The sequence below is a fragment of the Ailuropoda melanoleuca genome, chromosome 4 (genome assembly GCF_002007445.2).
Source record: "Ailuropoda melanoleuca isolate Jingjing chromosome 4, ASM200744v2, whole genome shotgun sequence".
Lineage (NCBI taxonomy): Eukaryota > Metazoa > Chordata > Mammalia > Carnivora > Ursidae > Ailuropoda > Ailuropoda melanoleuca.
The window spans coordinates 9,919,929-9,942,895 of record NC_048221.1 but is presented as its reverse complement, the minus strand read 5'-3'; the positions used below and the strand labels follow the sequence as shown (position 1 = coordinate 9,942,895).

General features: G+C 59.5%; 2 protein-coding genes across 5 annotated transcripts in view; one reads left to right on the top strand and one right to left on the bottom strand.

The window, feature by feature from the left end:
- Positions 1-1,046: 1,046 nt before the first annotated feature.
- Positions 1,047-1,762, top strand: LOC117801867 (NADH dehydrogenase [ubiquinone] 1 beta subcomplex subunit 7). Its single transcript, XM_034657925.1, has 2 exons — positions 1,047-1,215; positions 1,567-1,762. Exons 1-2 carry the CDS (start codon positions 1,049-1,051, stop codon positions 1,697-1,699), a joined length of 300 nt encoding a protein of 99 aa, XP_034513816.1. The 5' UTR covers positions 1,047-1,048; the 3' UTR covers positions 1,700-1,762.
- A 69-nt stretch (positions 1,763-1,831) lies between these two features.
- Positions 1,832-22,967, bottom strand: part of TECR (trans-2,3-enoyl-CoA reductase) — a 33,898-nt gene continuing 12,762 nt past the window's right edge. For all 4 annotated transcript variants that reach the window (XM_034657906.1, XM_034657904.1, XM_002930356.3 and 1 more), the window contains 12 exons: positions 4,918-4,968; positions 4,155-4,206; positions 3,772-3,816; positions 3,576-3,679; positions 3,383-3,498; positions 3,189-3,294; positions 3,023-3,095; positions 2,884-2,927; positions 2,753-2,810; positions 2,575-2,663; positions 2,171-2,216; positions 1,832-2,086 (listed from right to left, as the gene is read on the bottom strand). In XM_034657906.1, the coding sequence (XP_034513797.1) occupies positions 1,959-2,086; positions 2,171-2,216; positions 2,575-2,663; positions 2,753-2,810; positions 2,884-2,927; positions 3,023-3,095; positions 3,189-3,294; positions 3,383-3,498; positions 3,576-3,679; positions 3,772-3,816; positions 4,155-4,206; positions 4,918-4,968 (912 nt within the window). In that variant the 3' untranslated portion in view covers positions 1,832-1,958. The remainder of the gene's footprint in view (positions 2,087-2,170; positions 2,217-2,574; positions 2,664-2,752; positions 2,811-2,883; positions 2,928-3,022; positions 3,096-3,188; positions 3,295-3,382; positions 3,499-3,575; positions 3,680-3,771; positions 3,817-4,154; positions 4,207-4,917; positions 4,969-22,967) is intronic.

Below are 22,967 nucleotides of genomic sequence, written 5' to 3'. Positions count from 1 at the left end.
AGGCGTGGTACCTGGACTAGGAGCCAGTTCAGCTCTCTGAGGCATGGGCCTAAGCCTTTCACACGTATTCTTTGACTCTGCAGCTGGGGACCATTACTCCGCCCTGTGGCAGAGGAAGTGGAGGTGGCCGGCAGGGTGGAGCAGGGATCCAGGTGCCCCAGGCGGCACGCCTGTCAGGCGGTTGTGGCCAGCAGGGGGATGCCCTGGGAGAAAGTGGTTTCTGAGCGTGGGCTCTGTAGGGTGGGGCTGTCTGGAGAGTGAGCCTGGGGGAGGAAGACCCAGGGAAGGGGAGGCAAGGATCCAGTACAGATGTGATGAAGTTGTGGGATATCGGTCAGGTTCAGTGGGGTGGAGTCCGGAGCGGACGACCAAGAAAGAATTCTTGAGACGTCCTTGGTGCAAAATGGTGGTTTATTAAAGCACGGGCACAGGACCCGTGGGCAGAAGGAGCTGCACCAGGGTCATGAGGAATGGCCCGTTATATACCCTCAAGTTGGGAGGGGGTTAGGGATACTCTCTAAGGAGTTCTGGAAGCAAGGTTTCCAGGACCTTGAGGGGGCTAGCTGTTGTTGGGAAAAGGTCATTTATTACCATCTAATAAAACCTGAGTCATGAGCCCCTTCAGATGTCTATTGGTGGGCCACATGCTTGGGGGATGATTGCCAACACGTATCTTGAGGGGGGGCGGTTAGAGATAAAGAAAGTTTCCGAAGAATTTTTATATGTTAAAGTAGACTTAGAGGATCCTGGTGGGGGGAGGGGGTCAGGCTAGGACTGACCTTTGCCCTGAGCAAAGTATTAACATGGAGGTGGTTGAGTCCCTAGAGGAAGGTCACTCTGCCTGTTTCCAGAACTTGTCAGTAGGCTTGAGGTAGAAAAGGACACTGCCAGAGGGTGGCCGTCATCCAGGCGCCACGTCCCAGTGGGGGCGCCCCGGAAGCGTGGCTCCCAGTTGCCCGTCGCCCACTGGGGCTCCTGGGAAGCAGGTGTGAGGGTGGGGGACGGGCTCTGACAGTTAGAGCCCAGCAAGCCCGCCCTCCCCGCAGAGATGGTGGCCACACAGCAGCAGATGAGCGACGCACAGCTGGTGCTGCAGCAGCGGGACTACTGCGCTCACTACCTCATCCGGCTGCTCAAGTGCAAGCGCGACAGCTTCCCCAACTTCCTGGCCTGCAAGCACGAGCAGCACGACTGGGACTACTGCGAGCACCTCGAGTGAGCCCCGCCCCGCCCCGGCCTGCCCCGGAGAGGAAAGACAGTCGCTGGCCCCGGGTTTCCAGCCAGGCCCCAGCTCCGTAGAAAGCGGAATCTCCAGGGGCCTGCGGGGTGGGCCGGGGGCTCTGAGGCCCCCTGGAGGAACAGGAGGCCCAGCTTCTGCCCCGGGCCCGCGGGTGTCAGCCAGCTAGCCCCGGCTCAGGCACACCCCACGCTTGAGCCAGGCACACGGGTCTTTCCCAGACACTTCCCCGAAAGCTGTGGGGCGCCCCCTCCTGTCCCGCCGGCTTCCCGGGGCTCGGGAGGGCCTGGCCAGGGAGCCTGATGCCTGTTCATGTGCTCTGCCTGCAGCTACGTGATGCGCATGAAGGAGTTTGAGCGGGAACGGCGGCTGCTCCAGCGGAAGAAGCGGAGGGAGCAGAGGGAGGCGGAGGTGGCCAGAGGCCAGGGGCCCGGCGAGGTGGCCCCCGAGGTAGCCCTGTAGTGGATCCGCCCCCACCCTGTGGACCAGTCGATAAATAAAAGCCTCCAGGCCCCTCAGCCGGAACCGCGCCTCTTTCTGTGGTGTGCTGGTCCCCAAGACACCCCCCCACCCCAAAGAAAGCCTGAGTCCAAGTTTGGCAGGGACAGGCAGGTTTTATTCCAAGTGCTGGAGAGTGGTAGTCCCCGCTCCTCCCCCAGAAGGACGCTGGGGCAGCGGGATGAGCGCCTGGCTGGGCAGAGCCTGGGAGGCGGGCAGCGGCTCAGAGCAGGAAGGGGATGATGGGCATGCGCAGGGGCGGGTAGTCTCGGAACTCCTTCAGGTAGCTTCGGTGCTTGCCCTTGGCCCAGATGGTCATCTGAGTGAAGCCCACCAAGGAGAAGAGGGCCACTGTGGGGCAGAGCAGGGGCATCAGGGAGGGGCTGCACAGCCCAAGTGGGCTGAGCCCCGCAGAGGGAGGGACAGCGGGCTCACCTGGGAGACACTGTGTCATGATGGCAAAGCCAATCCAGGACCCCACCTGTGGGGAGAGTGGTCAGGGGTGAGGGTGGGCAATGTCTGCTGTTCTGCAGAGGCCTCACCACCCCACGGGGCCAAGTCTCCCCCCCAGCACTTTCAGAGCACTGGAACCAAACTCCAATGCCAGAGAGGCCTTGAGGGAACAGGGGGGCGTGATGAAGCTGCCCCCCCAACCCCCTGGAGCTGGAAGCCAGTCCTTACACACCTCCCACCTCCCAGAAAGGCCAGCTTTCCCATCTCCACATGCTCCAAACTGCTAAAGCAGCTGCTGAGCCAGGCACCTCTATTAGGGGCTGACCCGTCCATGTGGGACCCCAGCCCCTGGAGGGAGAGGAGAGGAGAGCAGGGCAAACCCTCACCTCATACGTATAGTTGGGGCAGGACACCAGCAGGAAGAGCCAGGTGAAGGGGTTCTTGGTGGGGTACGGGATCTTCCTGGTCTTGGACCCTGGCAGGCAGGACAGGAGAGGCAAGTGAGAGCCCCCTTGCCCAGCCTGCCCACCACCATCCCACCCTTGCCTGGGGCAGGCCACTCACCAGCAGGCCGCAGGTCCCGCAGGGCCATGTGGATGGAGAAGTTGCCAAGCTGGCAGATCTGTCAGAGCAGCAGGGTCAACCCAGGGCCCCCTAGAGTCCCCGCCCCATTCCCCTCCTCCCAGCCTGCTTACCACGAAGATGGCGAGTGCCAGTTTAACCTGCTGAGCTCCGTAGGCTGCAGAAGAAGAAGAGAGGGGAGGCCTCTGAGGGGAGAGCCCAGTGGGGTGGGAGGCTCACAGGGTGGGGCAGGGCACATCCAAGGCCACTTACTGGGGGGCGTGTAGAGAGGGTGGTTGATGTAATAGGCCATCCAGGCGGCGAAGCCCCAGTAGTAGGTACAGTTCTGAAAGCAAGCAGGGCTGGGATGAGGCCGGGACCGGGTGGATGGGGCTGGGAGAAGGCCAGGGTCTTGGAAGACACACCCCAGAGCGCTCACCTTGAAGATGTTGCGCAAGGGCATGGTGCCGTGGGAGAAGCGGTGCACGAAGAGCGTCTCCAGCAGACGCTTGACGTAGTGGAATGAGTGGCAGATGCAGGCGAGGCTGAGGAGGGGAGCCGGCTCAGCTGGGGCGGGTCCAGCAGGCCTTCCCCCCTCCCCCCACCGGCCCCCTTCCACCTGGCCCCACTCACTGCACCACTGTGTGCCGGCTGGACGTGAAGTCGTATTTGTGGCCGTAGATGAAGGGCACCCGGAAATAAAAGAGCAGGTAGATGAAGAGGGGCCCTGCGTACTCGGTCAGGAAGACCTGGGGGTACAGGGAGCAGGTGAGTCACCCCAGTGTGGCTGATGGGAAAGGCGGCCACGGACAGGGCTGGGACTCACCGTCACCCAGCTGATCTGGGCCCCCAGGTCCCGGAAATAGAGTGTGGCCGTGGTGCCCACGGGCAGCTTCTGCAGAACATCCTCATCCTTCAGGGACTTGCCCTCTGCAGAGACAGGCCGGGGCTCAGGGCTGCCCAGACCTTTGCCCACCGCCACCCGGGAGCCTAGGGGCGGCGGAGCAGACAGCTGTACTCACTGGGGTCCAGGCGGAGAGACTGGCGGGCAGGGTACCACTGCGGATCTGTGGGGAGAGCAGGGCGTCACAGCACGCGGCCTGGCAGAGCCCAGAGACCCTGCATCTCCAGCCCCGGGGCGAGGCCTCTGAGGCCCGTGCCTCCAGGACACCGCCGGGAACAGCCCAGGCAAAGGCGGGATGTTGTCCTTCCGAAAGCCCCGCAAGGGCGTTCCTGCCAATGGCCACGCAGGGACACCTGCCCCAGGCAAGCCAAGAGAAGCCTGGGCCACACTGGCGGCATCTCTGCAGGAGCTGGGGAGAGAGGAGCGCAGGACCAGGTGCCCCCCCCAGAGCCCCTGCCCAGAAGGGTCACAGAGGGCATTGCAAATGGGCCCCGGACTTACGGGTCTTGGTGAAAAGGTTCTTGATCTCGGCAATGGTGGCATGGGGCTCCACCTGGGGGAAGCACAGGCCGCAAAGAAGTCAGGGTGGGGTGGGGCATGATCGAGGACCCCTCCTGGTAAGGGGGGATGGACGGGGGCCTGGGCAGCTGCTGTGGGAGGGGGAAGGCTGGAGTTCAGGCTCTCCCCCTACATGGCCGAAAGGAGCAGCAAGGGCCCTGCCAGAGTGGGGACAGCTGTAGGCCTGAGGGCCGGGTTTTACCAAAGGCAGCCAGGACACCCCTGGCCTGGCTGGGAGACGGCCTGAGCATAGGAAGCGGGGCCTGCTGCTCTGCCTCTCCGCCTCACCCCACCCACAGCTCCCCTCAGACTGAAGGCCTCTCGGGGCCAGAACTCCCTGGGACAGGAGCCCCGTCCTCCATGCCCGGCCTTGGCAGGGGGCAGGTCTCAGAACTCCCACCTTCTTCCCAGGCCCCAAAGTCCTGCAGGGTCCACAGAGGCTGCTTCACCTCCTCCCACCAGGGGGCCAGCTCCCGGCCACACCCAAGGGCCATCGCTGCCCACTCCACCCCAAGCTGGCAGCGAAAGGCCTGGGGACCGTATCCCTCGTTCGCCTGAGGGGTAGGTCGGGAGTCAGGACACAGGTTGGAGGGACACAAAGGGTCCAGCTGGACAGCTCCCATCTCCTCAGAACAAGAAGCCCCAGGAAGGACTAGGGACCCAGGCCCAGTGCCCTTGGCCTAGTACAGCTGGCACCAGGTCCTACCTTGTCCAGGAAGCAGAGCTTCTCCCGCGTCTTCGCGTCCAAAATCTCCACCTCGAAGAAGAGAACGGCCTTTTTAGGTTTTTTGGTCGCTTTGGCGGGTGCAATCCGGGGGAGGCCGTTGAGGCCGAGGCCGAGGCTGGGGCCGGGGCCGAGCCCCTGGCTGGCCTCCCGGGCCACCATGCTCATGTTCAGGTCCATGCTGCCCTGTTCTGCCCGGTTGCAGCCAGCGGCCCCAGCTGCCAGCCGTCAGCCCCCACCGCGGACCTCCCCACGAGAAGCAGCTCTGGGCCGCGCCGGCGCGATCAAATTCTGCCGCGGTGCTGGAAAGGAGCCCGCGCCTGCCCTGGCACTCCTGCCTTCTGTGCAGATGTAACCCGAGTGCCCCGCGGCCATGGCCCAGCTAAATATAAAACTGCCCCAGACCGAGCCCCCCAGGAGCCGTGCCACACACCTCCTGGGGGCAGCCCCCAGGGGTAAGGTCCCCCTGAATGTGAGGCTTTCGAGTGGACACAGCCCCCAAACAGCCCAGGGGGCAGGGAGGCCGCCTGAGGCAGGCATGGAGGCGCCTCCCACCCCGGCCCAGTGCAGGGCGGGGTCAGCCATGGGAGGAGGGTGAGCGGCCCGCAGGCAGCCCAAGCCCCAGCACCCAGCTCCGGCCCGCAGAGTTCACTGGGCCTGGAAATCCCAGCTATTTTGAGAATCCGAGAGATAGATCATCCATTTCCCCTTCTGAGCTGTAAGAGACGTTGCGGATTATTTTCCTTGTGCATTTATGTTCCCAGGAAGGTGACAGATTCCGGAGTTACTGGTGCAGGGAGCCTCTAAGTGTGGAAAGGGTCAGGAAACCAGGAAGTTTTTCAGCTAGCATCCCCAGCCTGGACTGATGAGCCCTCGGCCCCTGCCTCCCTGACCTCCCTCTCCACTCATTTCTCACTAGGTCCACCCACGCCTTGTTCAGGGCCACCTTTGGGGCAGTCCCACTGTGTCACCCAACATAGCACCCTTGCCTAGGCCCTGACCCCCACAAAGCCCAGAGCACACAGCCTGGCTACCCCCCACCCCATTGCTCTGCTTGAGCCCCCAAACAGTGGCCAGACAGTAGCAGAACAGTGGGGCAGAGCTGGGGTGTGGGGGGGAGAGAGCCCTCAGGGGGATGTGGCCCACCCATCCCAAGCAGGTCAGAGAAGGCACCAGGAGGAACAGTGAACACGTGAACTGCTGGAACTGGAGGGAGCCCAGCAGTGGCCAGCTGATCCCAAAAGGCCCAAGTGCTCCCATGGGGGGCTTGGCACAGATGCTATTAGACATGGAGCCATGGCAGGCAGGGCTGGGTCTGACCTCAAGTCAGCCACTGGCCAGCAGGTGCTGAGAATCCTTCCCACCCCTGGTAGAGCCTCAGTCAAAGGCAGCATAGGGAAAGAGGAGCAGGACCAGAAACCCAGGGCAGGGTGCCAGCCAGGGCTCTCTGAGGGCAGAGCCACCCACCCACAGCCCAGGCAGAGGGGTCCACTGCAGCCAGCACCCCCCAGAGAGAAAGGGCCCCCCCATACATCCCCCAACGACAGGGGGCCAGTGGGCAGCAGACGGGACTGAATCTGGCCCTGCCATGTAGTCACTGGGTGACCAACCCCTCACTTCTCTCTGAGACTCAGCCGGGGGGGCGGGGGGGCAGGTAGGAAGGCGTGCACCTCCTGGGACTCTAAGGGTCATGAGACAGTGTGCGTGAAACTCCAGCACAGTGCCTGACAGTGCCCCAAAACCCAGGGCCATGAGGCCGGGCGTGAGGGGACCCGATGGGAAGGGCACAGGCCTGAGTGCAGGTCCTGGCACCCTGGTGGCCGGAGGCATGTGGGCCTGTTTAACCATGTACCCTGTGCCCGCCCCACACCATGGACAGGAGAGGGCCTAGCACCCGGGCCTGGCCTGCACCACCTGCCGATGCTGCACCAGACCGGCTGCCGACTGCAGGCTCTGCCCAGCTGTGCGGCCGTGGAGGGCACGTTCCTGAGCCCCTCTGAGCCACACGGGTAACAAAGCCAAACAGAAGGGCCAGAAAAAGGAAACCAGTCCTACCGCCCAGAGTGCCAGACCCCACCGAGGAGACTTGTGGGACCGGGAAGGGGCACATGCAGAATGTGCCAGAAAGGGCTAGAATAGCAAGGCTGTGGGCAGGCATAGGGCCTGCGCCGTGGCTGCAAGTGTATTAATAGTTCCTGGGTCCCAGGGGGGCAGTGCCCACATGCCTTTGGAGCCCGTGTGGGGCAGGAAGGCAGCACCGTGCCTCCTGGGAGAGGAGGCCTCCGAGTTCCTGCTGAACCACTCAATAGCTTAAAATACAACCAGCCCCTCTCCCTGCTGGCCAGCTGCTGGGGGAGGGCTGAAATCCTACCCCTCTCCCCCAACCTGGGCACCAGACCAGGGTCCCAGGGAGAGTCGGGGGCCCCTGACTGGCTGCCGGGAGAGGAAGCTGGGTGGCGGAAGGGGTGGCCAGGAGAGGGGCACACTCCCAGCAGCCGCAGCCACAGACGCACCCAGGCCGGTCCCAGGCTGAAGAAGAGGAGCCTGTGCCCTCAGAGGTAAGCCTGGCCCTTGGGGTGGCATGCAGGGGCCCAACCCACCGGGGTGGGGGCTGCCTCAGCTCAGGGCCACTTTCCTGCTGCCAAATCCCAGGACCCAGCAGCCTTCACCCTGAAAGAGGTTCTGAAAGGCCCTGAGGGGTGAGGGGAAGTGGGACACAGGACCTCTCTGTACGATTTCTGCAATTCCCATACGTCTATAATTATTTCAAAATAAAAAATGAAATAAAAGTTATACTAGATGGCAGCAAAAAAAAAAAAAAGTTATGCTAAGTAAAAGAAGGCAGACAGAGAGTCATATATTTATGTAAAATGTCCAGAATCGGCAGATGCAAGGAGACAGAAAGACTGCGTTGCCAGGGGCTGGGAACGGGGGGCAGGGGGGGGAATGTTGCCTAATGGGGAACCTGGTATCTTTTAGGGATGATGGAAATATTCTGGAACTAAATCGAGGTAGTGGCTGCAACTGGGGCAGACGACAGTGTGAATGTACTCAATGCTGCTGAGCTATTCACTTTTTAATGGTTACTTTTATGTGAATTTCACCTCAATTATTTTTAAGGGGGGACTAACGAGCAGGCCCCAATTAAACAGGTCCCACGGCAGGGAGCAGCAAGGGTTCCTCACCCCCATCCACCGCCCTACACTGAGGGCCTAAACACAGGGGACCTGGTCCTGTGCCTCCCAGGCTCCAGTCCCAGAGCTTACCCACACACTGCACCCCTCTCCACCCTACTGACACCCCACCCCCTGCTCTGTGCTGAGCATACCTCCCATGCCCTGTGCTTCTCTCCCCCTCCCTCCCTCTCCCTCTCTCTTACACACACACACACACACACACACACACACACACACACACACTCGCCTGCCAGGCCTGACGCCAGCCTGGGGTAGCGACCCAGGGTAGGCCTAGACCAGGTCAGAGGGTGCAGGCAGCTGCCGAGTATAGCCCTGAGGCAGGGTTCCTGAGCACACAAGGGTGGGCAGCAAGCCCAGACCTCATCCCTGGGGAGAAGACAGGCCGGGGAAAGGAGGAGAGGTCAGCCCTCCTAAGGGAGGAGAGGCAGGGGAAGGGCTGGGAGGGGTGTTATATTCGATGCATGCGTAAGGAGGGTCACTGGCCGGAGGTCCCAGCACTGACCACGAGCAGGGGGCGTGGCACCACAGCCTCAGGCACAATGGACACAGAGGACAAGGACAGGGCAGACGTGCTGGCCTGGGACACGGGAGCATGGCTCTGCGATGACAGTTCCACTAGCCTGGGAGGAATTCTCACCCAGGCGCCTAAGATTCCAGGGTCCAGCCAAAAGCAACTCATGGCATGCCACGAGGTCAGGGCATGGGGGGTGGGGGTGGGGGCAGGACAAAGGGTGGGGCTGCAACCCACCCTGAAAGAGGGGTGGGGACCAGGAGGCAGCCTTCCCCAGCCTGGAGGTGAGCACCTAGAGCCACTGCTGAGCAGCAGGCTCCCTGGCCTTCACTGTCTTCATGGAAATAAAAGATATTGCAGACCCACACAGCACTAGCAGAAACGGGGGCGACGCTTTCTGAGCACTGTTCTGAGCCAGTGCCAGTGCCCAGAGCAAGGCTCTGGCGATGAACCCATCTAGCAGATGAGAAACCCCGAGCAGTGGGAAAGCAGGGCAGTTACGCAACTACAGGAGAGGCCCCGGGCCTTTGCACATGCAAAGTTCCCACCTCCTGGACCACTCGCCCCCAGACCCCCGCAGGGCTCCTTCCTTCACGTCCTTGGGCCTTCAGATAAATTCTCAAGTGAGGCCCTTCCTGACTCAAAATAGCAACCCCCACATACCAGCTCCCAAGGGCAAGGACTGTTCTGTTCTTGATCATTTCCCAGCACCCAGAACAGCCCAGCAAGTTCCTGGGCTCAGTAAACACCTGCAGGAGGCAACTGGGCTTGCCCAAGGTCATGCACACCAGGACCTAAAGCTTCCTTCGCACTACCCTCTGAGCCAAGGCCCTTCCCTGCTCCTTCACCACACACCGGGGAACCATGCCCACCTTGCCAAACCCCAGAGTGGCAGGGTGGAAGCCGCTGCCTGGAGCTCTCCCTATCCTGGGCTGGAACCTAGCTCCAGAGAAGCCCCTGTGAGGCTCGTAGACATGCCCGCCTGGCTCCAGTGACCCTGGGGGCCCAGCATTCTGACAACCGGACCCTCCTCCCCAGGCTCTGGGGCACTGCTCACCAAGGGATAGGGTCAATGACCAAGCCAGCTCCAGCTCCTGGGGAAGCTTGCTGTCTTTCCTCACCAGCAATCCCAACACAGAAGGGGCTCCATGCTGACAGGCTCTACATAGCCTAGGCCCTCAGAGGCACTACCATAGGCCCAGTGGCCCCCTCACAAGGAAGGCTCAATGGCCTTCTTGGCCGCGTGCACATTCCCCAGGCTCTGAGGTGAAAAAGACTCACCTATTTCCTGGCTGTGTGGCCGTGGACAAGTACTCAACCTCCCTGAGCCTCCATTTTCTCATCTATAAAGTAGGCTGCCCCCTCCTGCCATCTCACAAGATTACTAGAAGATTTACAGAGGTAATAACAACCCAAAAAAGTACATAAACATGCCCAGCCTAAAAGTGACCCTGTAAAGAATAAATACTACTAGACCAATTTGGTAAAACAGTACTGGCTGATAAACAAGGCGCCAGGCCCTTTCTCCCCAAATCCTGACCATGGCCATGAAGGGGCCCAACCACAGAACTCCAAGGTCAGAGAGGGTGTGATGATGCTCCATCCAGCTGGTGTCAGTGCCCCCGAACCCTAACAACAGCAAGATGTGTGTGGGTGAGAAGGGCAGGGCGGCAGTGCTGTCCCTACCACAGTTCCCCACTGGGCTGTGGAGGCGGCCCTGCTCTCCACTGCCCCCTTGTGGCCCCAGACTCCACTCCCACCTGCGGGAAGACACAGCCTTGTCAAGCCCGCCGACTCCAGGGCAGGATGGGACCAGGATGGGACCAAGAGAGTGAGCACTAGTTCGGGCTCTGCTGCCTACCAGCCAAGAGGCCTTGGGAGCCACTGCCCCACATCCATTCAGTCATCCCTTCATCCATTCCTGCCTCTCTCCCTCCCACATCTCAGGCACTGCAGGGAACAAAACCAAGCCCGAGGCTTCAGCCTGTGTGTGCTGTGGGGGAGGGGGGACAGACAACAGTGACATCTTTTATCACCAACCATTGTGGAGAAAAACAGAACGGAGGCAGGGAGCTGGGGTGGGGGGAGGAAGGCCATTTTCCACAGAGTGGTCAGGGAAAGCTTCGGAGGAAAGGACATCAGAGCAAAGGCCAGTGGGATGTGAGGGAACGAACCATGCACACCGGGCAGACGGAACACCAAGTACAAAGGCCCTGTGGCTGGACTGTGCTTAGCACGCCTGAGGAGCAGGAAGGCCCGGGTGGCCAGAACAGAGTGAGCAAGGGAGAGCACGACACGAAGCCACGGAAGGGACGGGCAGCTCATGCAGGGACTTGTGGGCCACAGGGAGGGCTCTGGCTTTTACCTCGAGCGAGGTGGGTGCCAGGGAGGGTTTGTGAGTAAAGGAGGGATGGGATGGGGCACTCGCAGGCGCCCCCTGGGAACTGGGAGACCAGGGCAGAGGCGATAATGGGGACGGGAGCAGCGAGGAGGCCATGGAGGAGTGAAAAGTGCTGGAATTCTGGACAGACGGTCAAGGCAGAAGCACAGGGTCTGCTGATGGTCTGCGGGGGGGTGGGGGGAGTCTGAAGTTTCTGACCTGAGCCCCAGAAGGGGTGTGAAGAGCCAAGTTTGCAAGTGCTGCTCCCACCGGAGCACACAGAGCCCAGGCACCAGTGCCCGCGAGGCCTCCAGGCCAGGAGCCCGGGCCCCACTCAAGCCTCAGTGTCCCCATCTTTACCAACACAGCCAGGCCCGGTGCTCCCCAGGCCTCTCCCATCCGTGAACAAGACTCAGTGGTCTCAGGGCAGAGTCCACATCCCAGGGCCCCTTGGGACAAGGGGCAGGCACAGGCCTGAGGGTCAGCTTGGCTTCCAGCTCACACTCATCAGCTCCCACATACACATCTGGAACTTCGGTGCACCCCTAAGACGGGACCTGCCTGATGGGTATGAGTTGAGAGCAGCAGGCCTGGAGCTGCAGCAGCCTCCCAGATCCCTCTCTTCATCCTCCCCTTTCAACTGCACAGCAGCCAAGGGAGCAGGGGCTGGTAGCTCTTTCTCAGATGAGGAAGCCGAGTTCCAAAGGGTGAGGGGCACACCCAGGTCACGCCGCAGTAAACACCTGAGCCCAGATGCAGCCCCCCGCCACACACAGGCCTCTGGGGCTGCATCCCCAGCCAGCGCACGCTCTGCAGAGGCCCCCGCAGAGATGGTGCGAGGCAGCATACCCTGGCTCCAGCAGGCTCTCTGAAATCCCACAGGAAAGGGCCCTCCAACTGGGCCCCCTTGTGTGGCGTGGCCGGGGCTGTGAGGAAGTGTGCGCCCTGGTGGGTGACATCTTCTCCTAGGCCTGGGCCACAAGAGGCCCGCTGTGGGTGCAAGCCCAGCTCAGTGCAACCTAGGACTCTAGGCAAAGATGCAAAGGCCCTGACAGGTCCTTCAGCCAACTGGCCCAGGCACTCGTGGCCCCCACAGGCCTCCACTCAGGGTCCAAGGGCTGCCACACCCAGAGGATGGAGGCCTGGCCTTAAGCAGGAGAGCACCCAGCCGGCTCACCCACTTCACAGATGCAGAGGCTTGGGCCCATTTGCCTGGACTCAGCGACTCAGCACTTGCAGCTCCCTTTCCCTTCCACTTTCCAGAAATATTGAAGTCACACTGCTCATGCCAGGGTAGCTGAGAAGACCCTGGGCTCAGCTGCCAAGAAGCCAGCACAGGCCGCACCTGCTCCGCCAGAAATACCTCCTTCCCCAGTGGCCTCAGCCCGTGACCCCATTTCTTTGAGGTGGCGGGGCAGTTGCACCAGCCTCCCCGATGTGCCATGGTGGGGAAGGGGAGGGTGGGGGGGGACAGTCACCAAGGCTGGGAAAGGCTGGGAGACACTAACTACCTACTCCCAGGCCCTCAACCAGCCAGTTTCCACCTCCCACCCCCACTGGCCAGACAAGAGGAGTCAGTGTGTGAATGCCAACATCCCTAGGCTCTGGGATGGGGGCCAAGAGAAGCTGGCGGAGCCCCATGCAGCCCAGCAGCATCCTGGAGAACATTCTCTGGGTGCTCGTGTGACCCCGGGTTGGTCGCTGCAACCACACAAAGCCCCAGCTGGAGGGGACACTGAACCAACATGGCAGGGCCTCTGGATCTCAGGCCTGCTGACCAGCTGCTCACTGGCACCCACAGCCCGCGCACCTCCGCAAGTCGGTACAGGCCACATCTCCCTGGCCTCCAGGGAGCGCTGTCCCACCCAGAGCAGAGCTGCTGGGGCGTGTGCCATCTGGGTGCTTCTGCGAGTACTATCTATCACATGCCTACTTCATGCCAAGGACCGTGCTAAGACCTTCACCTGCATAACTCACCTAGCCTCACCTGGGTCCATAAGCTAAGGGCTGTGACCCCAGTTAGGCAGCTCAGAAACGAGGGGGCCCTTGCGCAAGGCACATAGCCAGGAAGTGCCAGAGCCAGTGCCAACCTGCCTGCTTGGGCCCAAACTCCCAGATCACCACCAGGATGCAATACCACCGCCACTCTGAAGAGCAGGGCTAAATGCTAACAGGGATAAAGGGAGGGAAGGGCCCCTGGNGTTTCTGACCTGAGCCCCAGAAGGGAGGAGCGGGCACTACCTGAGCTCAGGTGTGAAGAGCCAAGTTTGCAAGTGCTGCTCCCACCGGAGCACACAGAGCCCAGGCACCAGTGCCCGCGAGGCCTCCAGGCCAGGAGCCCGGGCCCCACTCAAGCCTCAGTGTCCCCATCTTTACCAACACAGCCAGGCCCGGTGCTCCCCAGGCCTCTCCCATCCGTGAACAAGACTCAGTGGTCTCAGGGCAGAGTCCACATCCCAGGGCCCCTTGGGACAAGGGGCAGGCACAGGCCTGAGGGTCAGCTTGGCTTCCAGCTCACACTCATCAGCTCCCACATACACATCTGGAACTTCGGTGCACCCCTAAGACGGGACCTGCCTGATGGGTATGAGTTGAGAGCAGCAGGCCTGGAGCTGCAGCAGCCTCCCAGATCCCTCTCTTCATCCTCCCCTTTCAACTGCACAGCAGCCAAGGGAGCAGGGGCTGGTAGCTCTTTCTCAGATGAGGAAGCCGAGTTCCAAAGGGTGAGGGGCACACCCAGGTCACACCGCAGTAAACACCTGAGCCCAGATGCAGCCCCCCGCCACACACAGGCCTCTGGGGCTGCATCCCCAGCCAGCGCACGCTCTGCAGAGGCCCCCGCAGAGATGGTGCGAGGCAGCATACCCTGGCTCCAGCAGGCTCTCTGAAATCCCACAGGAAAGGGCCCTCCAACTGGGCCCCCTTGTGTGGCGTGGCCGGGGCTGTGAGGAAGTGTGCGCCCTGGTGGGTGACATCTTCTCCTAGGCCTGGGCCACAAGAGGCCCGCTGTGGGTGCAAGCCCAGCTCAGTGCAACCTAGGACTCTAGGCAAAGATGCAAAGGCCCTGACAGGTCCTTCAGCCAACTGGCCCAGGCACTCGTGGCCCCCACAGGCCCCCACTCAGGGTCCAAGGGCTGCCACACCCGGAGGATGGAGGCCTGGCCTTAAGCAGGAGAGCACCCAGCCGGCTCACCCACTTCACAGATGCAGAGGCTTGGGCCCATTTGCCTGGACTCAGCGACTCAGCACTTGCAGCTCCCTTTCCCTTCCACTTTCCAGAAATATCGAAGTCACACTGCTCATGCCAGGGTAGCTGAGAAGACCCTGGGCTCAGCTGCCAAGAAGCCAGCACAGGCCGCACCTGCTCCGCCAGAAATACCTCCTTCCCCAGTGGCCTCAGCCCGTGACCCCATTTCTTTGAGGTGGCGGGGCAGTTGCACCAGCCTCCCCGATGTGCCATGGTGGGGAAGGGGAGGGTGGGGGGGGACAGTCACCAAGGCTGGGAAAGGCTGGGAGACACTAACTACCTACTCCCAGGCCCTCAACCAGCCAGTTTCCACCTCCCACCCCCACTGGCCAGACAAGAGGAGTCAGTGTGTGAATGCCAACATCCCTAGGCTCTGGGATGGGGGCCAAGAGAAGCTGGCGGAGCCCCATGCAGCCCAGCAGCATCCTGGAGAACATTCTCTGGGTGCTCGTGTGACCCCGGGTTGGTCGCTGCAACCACACAAAGCCCCAGCTGGAGGGGACACTGAACCAACATGGCAGGGCCTCTGGATCTCAGGCCTGCTGACCAGCTGCTCACTGGCACCCACAGCCCGCGCACCTCCGCAAGTCGGTACAGGCCACATCTCCCTCGCCTCCAGGGAGCGCTGTCCCACCCAGAGCAGAGCTGCTGGGGCGTGTGCCATCTGGAAGTGCTTCTGCGAGTACTATCTATCACATGCCTACTTCATGCCAAGGACCGTGCTAAGACCTTCACCTGCATAACTCACCTAGCCTCACCTGGGTCCATAAGCTAAGGGCTGTGACCCCAGTTAGGCAGCTCAGAAACGAGGGGGCCCTTGCGCAAGGCACATAGCCAGGAAGTGCCAGAGCCAGTGCCAACCTGCCTGCTTGGGCCCAAACTCCCAGATCACCACCAGGATGCAATACCACCGCCACTCTGAAGAGCAGGGCTAAATGCTAACAGGGATAAAGGGAGGGAAGGGCCCCTGGATCTGATTATCTGGAAGGCGCCCCCTCCCTGCTGACACTCCAACTCCAGCACACTAGTCTTGGAAGGTCCCAACACCGCAGGACACATCACCTCCACCGGGAGTGCCCTGCAGGGGAGCCCAAGGGCTGAGCCTGCTCCCCACCAGGTCTCAGCCTCCCGTGGCCCCAGCACACTCAGGGTACCAAGGGTGAAAAGCCTGCCACCTCCTGACACCACACAGAGGGGCCCAGCAGGCGCAGCAGCCGTCTTAACGCTTCCAGCGCGTTTTCCTGTGGTGGGCTGAAGCGGTCACAGGGGAAAAGCAGTGCCCCGGGGTGGGGGGGAGCAGTTCCCAACACTGAGCAAGAGATAGTGCTGCAGAGGCCGGAGTCAGGCCAGCATTCCCTGCCTAAGCCCGAGCTGCTCCATCTGGTCAATGGCAGTGTTCAGAAAAGGACCTAACAGAGACAATTTTCACGGCACATGTGGCAGCTCTGCCCCGGGGTCCGGAACCCTGCCTGCTCATGCAACTCAGCTCAGGAGCCCTGGCCTGGGCAACCTAGGATGGGGCCCAGGCTCTCTGAAGGGGGAGCCGGCACCCACAGCTTCAAAAGCTCCCATGTGACAATGCAGACCTCAAGCAGGGCTGCCTTCCTCAAATGGGCCCTGCCCTCTGGAAGAAGCCCAACATCACTGCCCTGAGGGACTCAGCCGGCCCTGCCCCCTGGGGGCTGTGAACACCAAGCACCCAGCCACCCCCAGCTCACACTAACCCTGTTAGACTGGCACTGTTACCCCATTTTACAGACAAGGAGAATGAGCTCAGGAGCACAAGTCGCCAGCCCAATGACAACTGGCTATTTTTTGCTCCTTAGAACTGAACGTTCTTCCTCCAGGGCTGTCCCTGGCCCCAGGCCCTCAGGGGATGGCCCAGGTCTGCACCCCTGCACTGCCTGGCCAGGTCAAAGTGGTGACCGTGTCTGGTCTCTGCATCTCTGAGCAGGAAGGTGCCATCAGGCCAAGAAGCTGGAAGAAGAAGGAGACACTGAGCTCTGCAAACAAAAGCCGATGGGAGCAGCAGCAGGAGTTCATCCAGGCCGACCCCCCACCTGAATCCAGCACTTCCGGCCCACGTGGCAGGCAGGTTAGTCCACCCCGGAAGCTCTTCCGGAACAGCCCACTCCGGGATCCTCGTGGCCAGCCTTATACACAAAGCCAACAGCTAACACCTCCTGCACACTCACAATGTGCCAGACACATTCTCAACACAAATTATCTCTTTTACTATTAATCCCCTTTTGGGGAAACTGAGGCTCATCCATTCACTGCATAAATATCGACTGAACACCCGCTACATGCCAGGCACTGTTAAAGGCTCTGGGGATTCAGCTGTGGAAAGAGACCAAAACCCTTGCCCATGTGCAGGTGACATTTTAGCGGGGGGGGAGGGGGGAACAATCAAATAAAGTTGCATATAACATCAGAAGATGCCATGTGCCACAGAGAAAGCAGAGTGGGAAAAGGGGACAGGCAGTGGAAGGAGAAGCGGGAGTGTGCAGTTTTATACCAAGTGGTCAAGAAAGGCCTCCTGAGGAGATGCTGAGACAAGCTCTGAATGCAGTGGAGAAAAAAGCTACTGAGAAATCTGAGGAGAGCATCCAGGCAGAGAACGGCCCTGTGCAAAGGCCCTGAGGTACAGCATTCTTGGTGTGTTCCAGCAACAGTGCAGAGGCCTGTGTGGCTGGAAGGACTCGGGGGGGGGGGACTGGGGGGGGGGGACAGGTTGTGCACGGTCTCAGAGGTCACATTAAGACTTTGTCTTCTATTCCAATTGAGGTGGGAACCCTGGAGGGCTCTGGGCACAGCAGGGATACGACCTGACTTAAAGAATCCTTCTGGACTATAGGGTAACAGGGTGGAAGCAGGAACCCCAATAAGAATTCTGCCAAAATAAAAGATGGCTTACACCAAGGGGTCGGCAAACTATGGCCCACAAGCCAAATCTGGTCCACCGCCTGTTTTTATACAAGCTAAGAGGTCTTTACATTTGTAAATGTTTGGAAAAAATCAGAAGCCTGCCTATTTCATGACATGTGGAAATTACATGAAATTCACCCTCCAGTATCCACAAAGTTGTATTAAACATGGCCATACTCGTTGCTTAATGTATCATCTACAGCTGCTTTTCTCACAACGGTTGAACTGAAAATATGTCACAGGGGCTGTATGGCCCACGAAGGCCAAGATATTTACCATCTGGCCCTTCCTGGATAAAGTTTGCCAACCCCAGGCCTGGGCCTGGTGATCGCGGGGGGTGGGCTGATGAGAAGTGGCCGCATTCCAGAAGTCCTCTGGGACACCAGGCATGAGAGAACAAGCAGAGTGCAACAGCCGAGGAGTGGGGTGATCGGAAGGCTGGAAGTGCTATTCACTGGAGTGGGGAAACGCAGGTCTGAGGGGAAATCTAGAGCTCAGGTTTGGATATTAAGTCTGAAATGCCCATTAACAGCCCCACAGAGCGCTCCAGCTCACTGACAAAGCACGTAAAGCAGAGGTTGGGGATGGGTAGGTGTCTCTGGAAGCTCCACAAGTCTTTCATGCTGACTGAGAAGTTCCCGTCCATTCTGTCAGGAAACGCTTACTGAGCCCTTCGATGTGCTGGGCCCGTGCTAGGTGCTGGCCTTGATGAATGGAAAGACTACGTGTGACAACAGTGTGCCGGGCAGCGTTCCGGGTGCTGGGACAGAATGGTGGGTACAGCTGAGAGGCCATGCTACCCCACCAGACCGGCTCACACTCAGGGGAACAGGGGCAAAGCATCTGTCACCTAACGGGAGCTCAGGATATACCAGGTGCTATGAAGAAAAGAAAGCAGGGCAGGGGGCCCAGAGCACCACAGGAGCTGGTCAGGGAAAGCCTCTCCAAGGAAGTGTAATTTGAGCCACAGCGAGAATGAAGCCAAAGGGAGGACCAGCAAGGGGCTCCTCACGGGAAGTGCAAAGGTCCTGAGGCAGCACAGAGTTTGGAAGGGCTCGGGAACATGCAGAGGCTGGAGCAGAATGGACTTGAGGGCGAGCAGCTGAGGAGAAGGCTGGAGTGCAGGGAGGCCCAGACAAGCACTTTGGGGGGTCACTGGAGTGCCACATCCTGCTCTGGTTTTGAGAAAGATCCCTCTTGCTGCCGGGGGCAAGTGTGGAAGCAGATACAGCAGTGAGTCTCAGAAACAACCCAGGCCAGAGACCTCCGTGGAGCCTGGACTAGGACAGAGAGGTGCCAAGTGGGGGGAAAAGACACTCTAATTCCTGGATCCTGAGATAGCACTGATTCAAACCACATCACCAATGGGGGGGGGGACTACCTAGGTAAATATGAGATGTATAGATATATCTCAGTCATAAGATGCAGCCCAACTTCAGGAACATAAAAACACCAAGGGCAAAAGTTGTGCATCCTGGGATGGAGGGAGGAGAGCAGTAATAAGTTAAGAGGATTTCAGCAGGGTTTCTGGAATGTTTAACAGGCCTACCTGCGTCTTTAAAGGGAATGGTGAATTAAGAGGAAAAGCTTGGCTCTCGCAGTCGAGAGAGGGCTCCAAGAAGATGCCCCTGGCTGTCTTCCCACCTGCAGCATTACCTGTGAGCAGCACCCTGAGCCCCACAGGCTTCTGCTGGCTCCACTCACCCCTCTGGTCGACAGGAAAATGAACCCAGGAGTTCTGTAAGCACGTCCTTCCCTGTGCCTTCTCTCTCCAGGGTGCATGTTCCCAGGCCCAGCCAGGGAGACTGGCGATGACCGCAATTTCATACGCCATCCGCTGACACCCCAGGCGAGCCAGAATGTGGCAGAGAGTGCATCCCTAGGCCTACTCCTCAGACCATGCCTGGAGGGGCCTGGCGGGAAACATTCTTTGGGTCTGTTGATCTGTGGCTTAGCACTACCCATGGGATCCCCACCTTATCCTTATATGAAAATTCAGAGTTCAGGTAACTCTGGGCCAAAAGGGGGGGAAAGGGGCCAAATTCCAAAGCGCCAAAAGATAAGCAATGACCAGCTTCATGACCCAAGGGCAGGAGCCCACGCTACCACAGTGAAGCTAGCCACACATGCTCAGAGCCAGAACTGCCAGTCCCGAGGAGCAGCGGTGCACCCAAACATGCAAGGGTCCTTCACCGTAATCATCAGATTATGGTGCCCGGGGAGGCGGGGGGGCTGCATCAGTGATGTGGCTAACCGCCTGAGCCTGCCCTGTGCCTTGCTCTGTAGGCCGGGGTCTCTAACAGACATGCACACCATCACTCATTCCACAGTATCCACTGAAGCCCCCACCAGAGGCCCAGACTTACAGAGAGCGAGGGGCTCACACACACAAACTATGAGTAGGTGCAAAGTGCCACATGCAGAAAACCAAAACAGAAGAGGCACCAGGGTGGTAATGTGGCCTGGGTGGGTCAGGGGGAACCTCTCAGAGGAGGTGACATTCAAGATGAGCCCTGAATGACAGGATCCCCAGATGGGAAAGGCAAAGCCACCTCTCCTGAAACACCGGTATTTAGGACAGGGGTTGCGCGGCTCAACCCAGCCCTGTCCTGGGGTAAATGGTGGGTGGATCCCCATCCCCAGCCAGATTTTGTTAGCCTTTAGTCTCTGCAGTGAATAATGAGTCAACGACATACCGTTTCAGACTACACCTATCTCCCTGAGAATTCTAATACTCTCCTCACTACCCACAAAGAGCTATGTTCCCCCAACCCCATCTCCCCGCCCCACCACAGTCAGACTCCTGAGGTGTCCTGGGAAACAGCTGCTCCCCACAAGAAGAGTGGAGGCTCCAGCTCTGTGAGCCCCTCAATCTCCAACCTGCTTCCTGATGCTCCACAACGCTCCCGTGCCAGTGCTAAACCGCCCTCCCCCAAACTCGGCCGACCCACCCGCACCCTGAGGACAGGCACCATTCCCACAGGCCCCGCCACAAAACTGACATAGCCCCAGCCAGTGCTCCCTGGTCCCTTTAAAAAGGAAAAACAGAGTTCAGAAGGACTCGGGCAATGACACAAGCCCTGCAGTCTACAGGGCCCGCTGAATGGCCTGGGGACGCTGCTTACATAAGAGCCTGGTTCGAGCAGGGACAGGGACAGGGCCGTGCCAGCCTGCCAGTCACCGTGACCTACTGAGAGGCCCTTTATCCCTCAGAGGGCTGGGAAAGGCTCGTGGCCCATCTCTAACTAAACACGGGACTGGAAGGGACGGGGGGGAGCCCCAAACACCATCCACCGCCCACTAGTCGATAATAAGGAAGAACTACTCTGTGCATCTATGTAACAAACACCTAACACAAGGGCCCCTCAAGGACTTAAAAATAAACCGCCCTCTGAAAATTTTAACTCTTAGGCAAAATTAACAGAAAAGGGACTTCATCACCCTCAGGATAAAGTCCACAGGTCTCTGCCCAGTTGGCCTCATCACTCAACATGGGACACACACAAAGCCTGGCCTCCAGGCCTCGGCACCTGCTGCCCCCCATCCCTTCTCTAAAAACCTTCTCCTTCAGGCCTCAGCTTAGAAGAAAAGACCTTGAGGGCAGAGGCCGCGGTTAGTTCAATCCAGTTTTCCTGGTGCAGGACAGGTACAGAGAAATACGTTGGAATGAATGAACCAATGAGTAAATGACAGATGGAAACAGATAAGTGGAGCCCCACAACAGGAGAACACTGGGACCAGGACAACCTGCCAGCATCCTATGCGGCCAGGGGCTGGCGCTGGCAGGTGCAGTGCTGACAGCTCGTCGCGAGACCAAGTGTGAGGAGGAGCCGGATGATGCGGAACAGGCTGACCATGGCTGGGCTGGACCTGGAGCTCGTGGCCAACAGGCCATAAGAAGCCAGCTTCCCTCGATCAGGATCACTAAGGACAGGCTCGGGCCAACACACGAGACACAGTCCCCAGCCAGGTCCCAGCAGCAGCCCCACACCCACCCTTCTGCTCTCCGGGAGCCCGACCACAGGGAGAAGAGGCATTCATTCATCCAATCATTCACTCAACAAGGAGTCCCTGGCAAGATGTTGGGGAAGCTGCAGGAATGAGACACAAGGAGTCCCTGCCCTCACCGAGCTCACAGTCTGACCGTGAAGTACCCAAATGAAAAAGCAACCACAGCCAGAGGCTGGTCAGAAGGAGAGGAACGGGGTGCTGGGGGAGGCGGCGGGGGTCATACTGCAGGTAGGATGGTCCAGGAAGGCCTCTCTGCATGACTTGGAAGCTGAGCTCTCAATAGTAAGGCGGGACCAGGGAAAAACAGAGGAAGAGCATTTCTGGCTGAGGAACTGGCAAATGCTCAGGGCAGAAATGTGGCTGCAGGTGTTTGAGAAGATGAAAAACAGAAGTGTAGTGATGAATGAGGACAGCAGGGGACAGAGGATGACAAGAAGTCTCTGAGGGATGGTTCTGAGCCGCAGCTGCTAAGATCCTGCCACTTCCATGGGAGAAGACGCTTTGGCTGCTGCGGGGCGGGGAACGGGCCGGGCGGGACAAGAGCAGAAGCTGCGGGCTTCTGCGTGAGTAGGGTAGGACTGACATCCGATGACCAGGCCCACATGAGGCACCCACTTCTTGGGATGGTTCTTCGTCACAATAAGGCGAAAAGTGGGTCCTGCCTGTGCTTCCACTTCACCAGGGATCTTCCCATAGACAAAGAGCCGATCGTCCCGAAATGTGACTTCCAATGTGTGTGGCAGCGTTATCAAGGCTGATCACGGGCTTCTTCCTCCAGCTTCTGGGCGTATTTTTTAGCACGAACCCATCTCAGCAGCATGTTCAATGAATCGAGCCTCAGGCAAGTTTTAAGCCATTCAAAAGAGGTCACATGCAGAAAGCATTTCAGGTAACCTGACTGACTGACCATCTGTCCAATGACTTGTCCTTAACCACCTGATGCTCTGTATCTTGACTGTGGGTCACGGAGTGTGCTGGGCACTTTACACCCCCGGTGGCCCTCCGAGACAGGTGTCCTTATTCTGGCTTCTTGGGTGAGAACACTGAAGCTCAAGCAGGTAAAGTGCCTGTCCCAAGGGCGGACGCAGTGGCCACCAAAGACCTTGTCCTTCACGACCACAAACCTCATTGTTCCCTCAATGCACAAGCACCTGGGCCCACCCACAGCAAAGCCCACTCTGGTCTAGCAGAACCCTGGCTCTGCCCCTCACGGTGGGGCCAAGGGCGCATCGCTTCACTTTTTTGTGGCCCAGTTTCCCCATGTGTCCAACAGAGATAAGAACAGTCCCTACCTCACAGATTTACTCTGAGGATTAGGCGAGTTAACAAATAAAAAGCACTAAGAGTAAGTATTACATTAGTAGCGGCTTGAGGACCATGATGATGCTCTGGCTGTCCCCGGGTATTAAAACATCCTCAGCCGCCACCCGCAACGTCAGCAAGGCGGCTGAACTCAACCAACCAGCCCAAGGTCCCCGGCCAAACCTGTCAGTGAAAGCGCAGCGATTCCCAACCAAACTCAGCCGTGCTGTTGAGTCCCTTCCTCGCACAGTCCCCACGCAAGGCTGTCAACTCTCCACTAACTCTCCTCAGGAACCAGCTATTCAAGAGGCTCCGCTTGGCTCAGGAAGTCCCGTGCCCACCACTCCCACCACCCAGGTCCTCCCACTCACCTCCCCACCTCAGCCCCGCCTCCACTCCGCCTCCTCTGCCGAGGCCCCGCCCCCCACCTCGGCCCCACCTCCCTGCCTAAGCCCT

Excerpts from the sequence above, each read along its gene's own strand:
- LOC117801867 (XM_034657925.1), top strand. The coding sequence starts at position 1,049 with ATGGTGGCCACACAGCAGCAGATGAGCGACGCACAGCTGGTGCTGCAG. Across the intron at positions 1,216-1,566 it reads GACTACTGCGAGCACCTCGA|CTACGTGATGCGCATGAAGG; the intron begins GTGAGCCCCGCC and ends CTCTGCCTGCAG.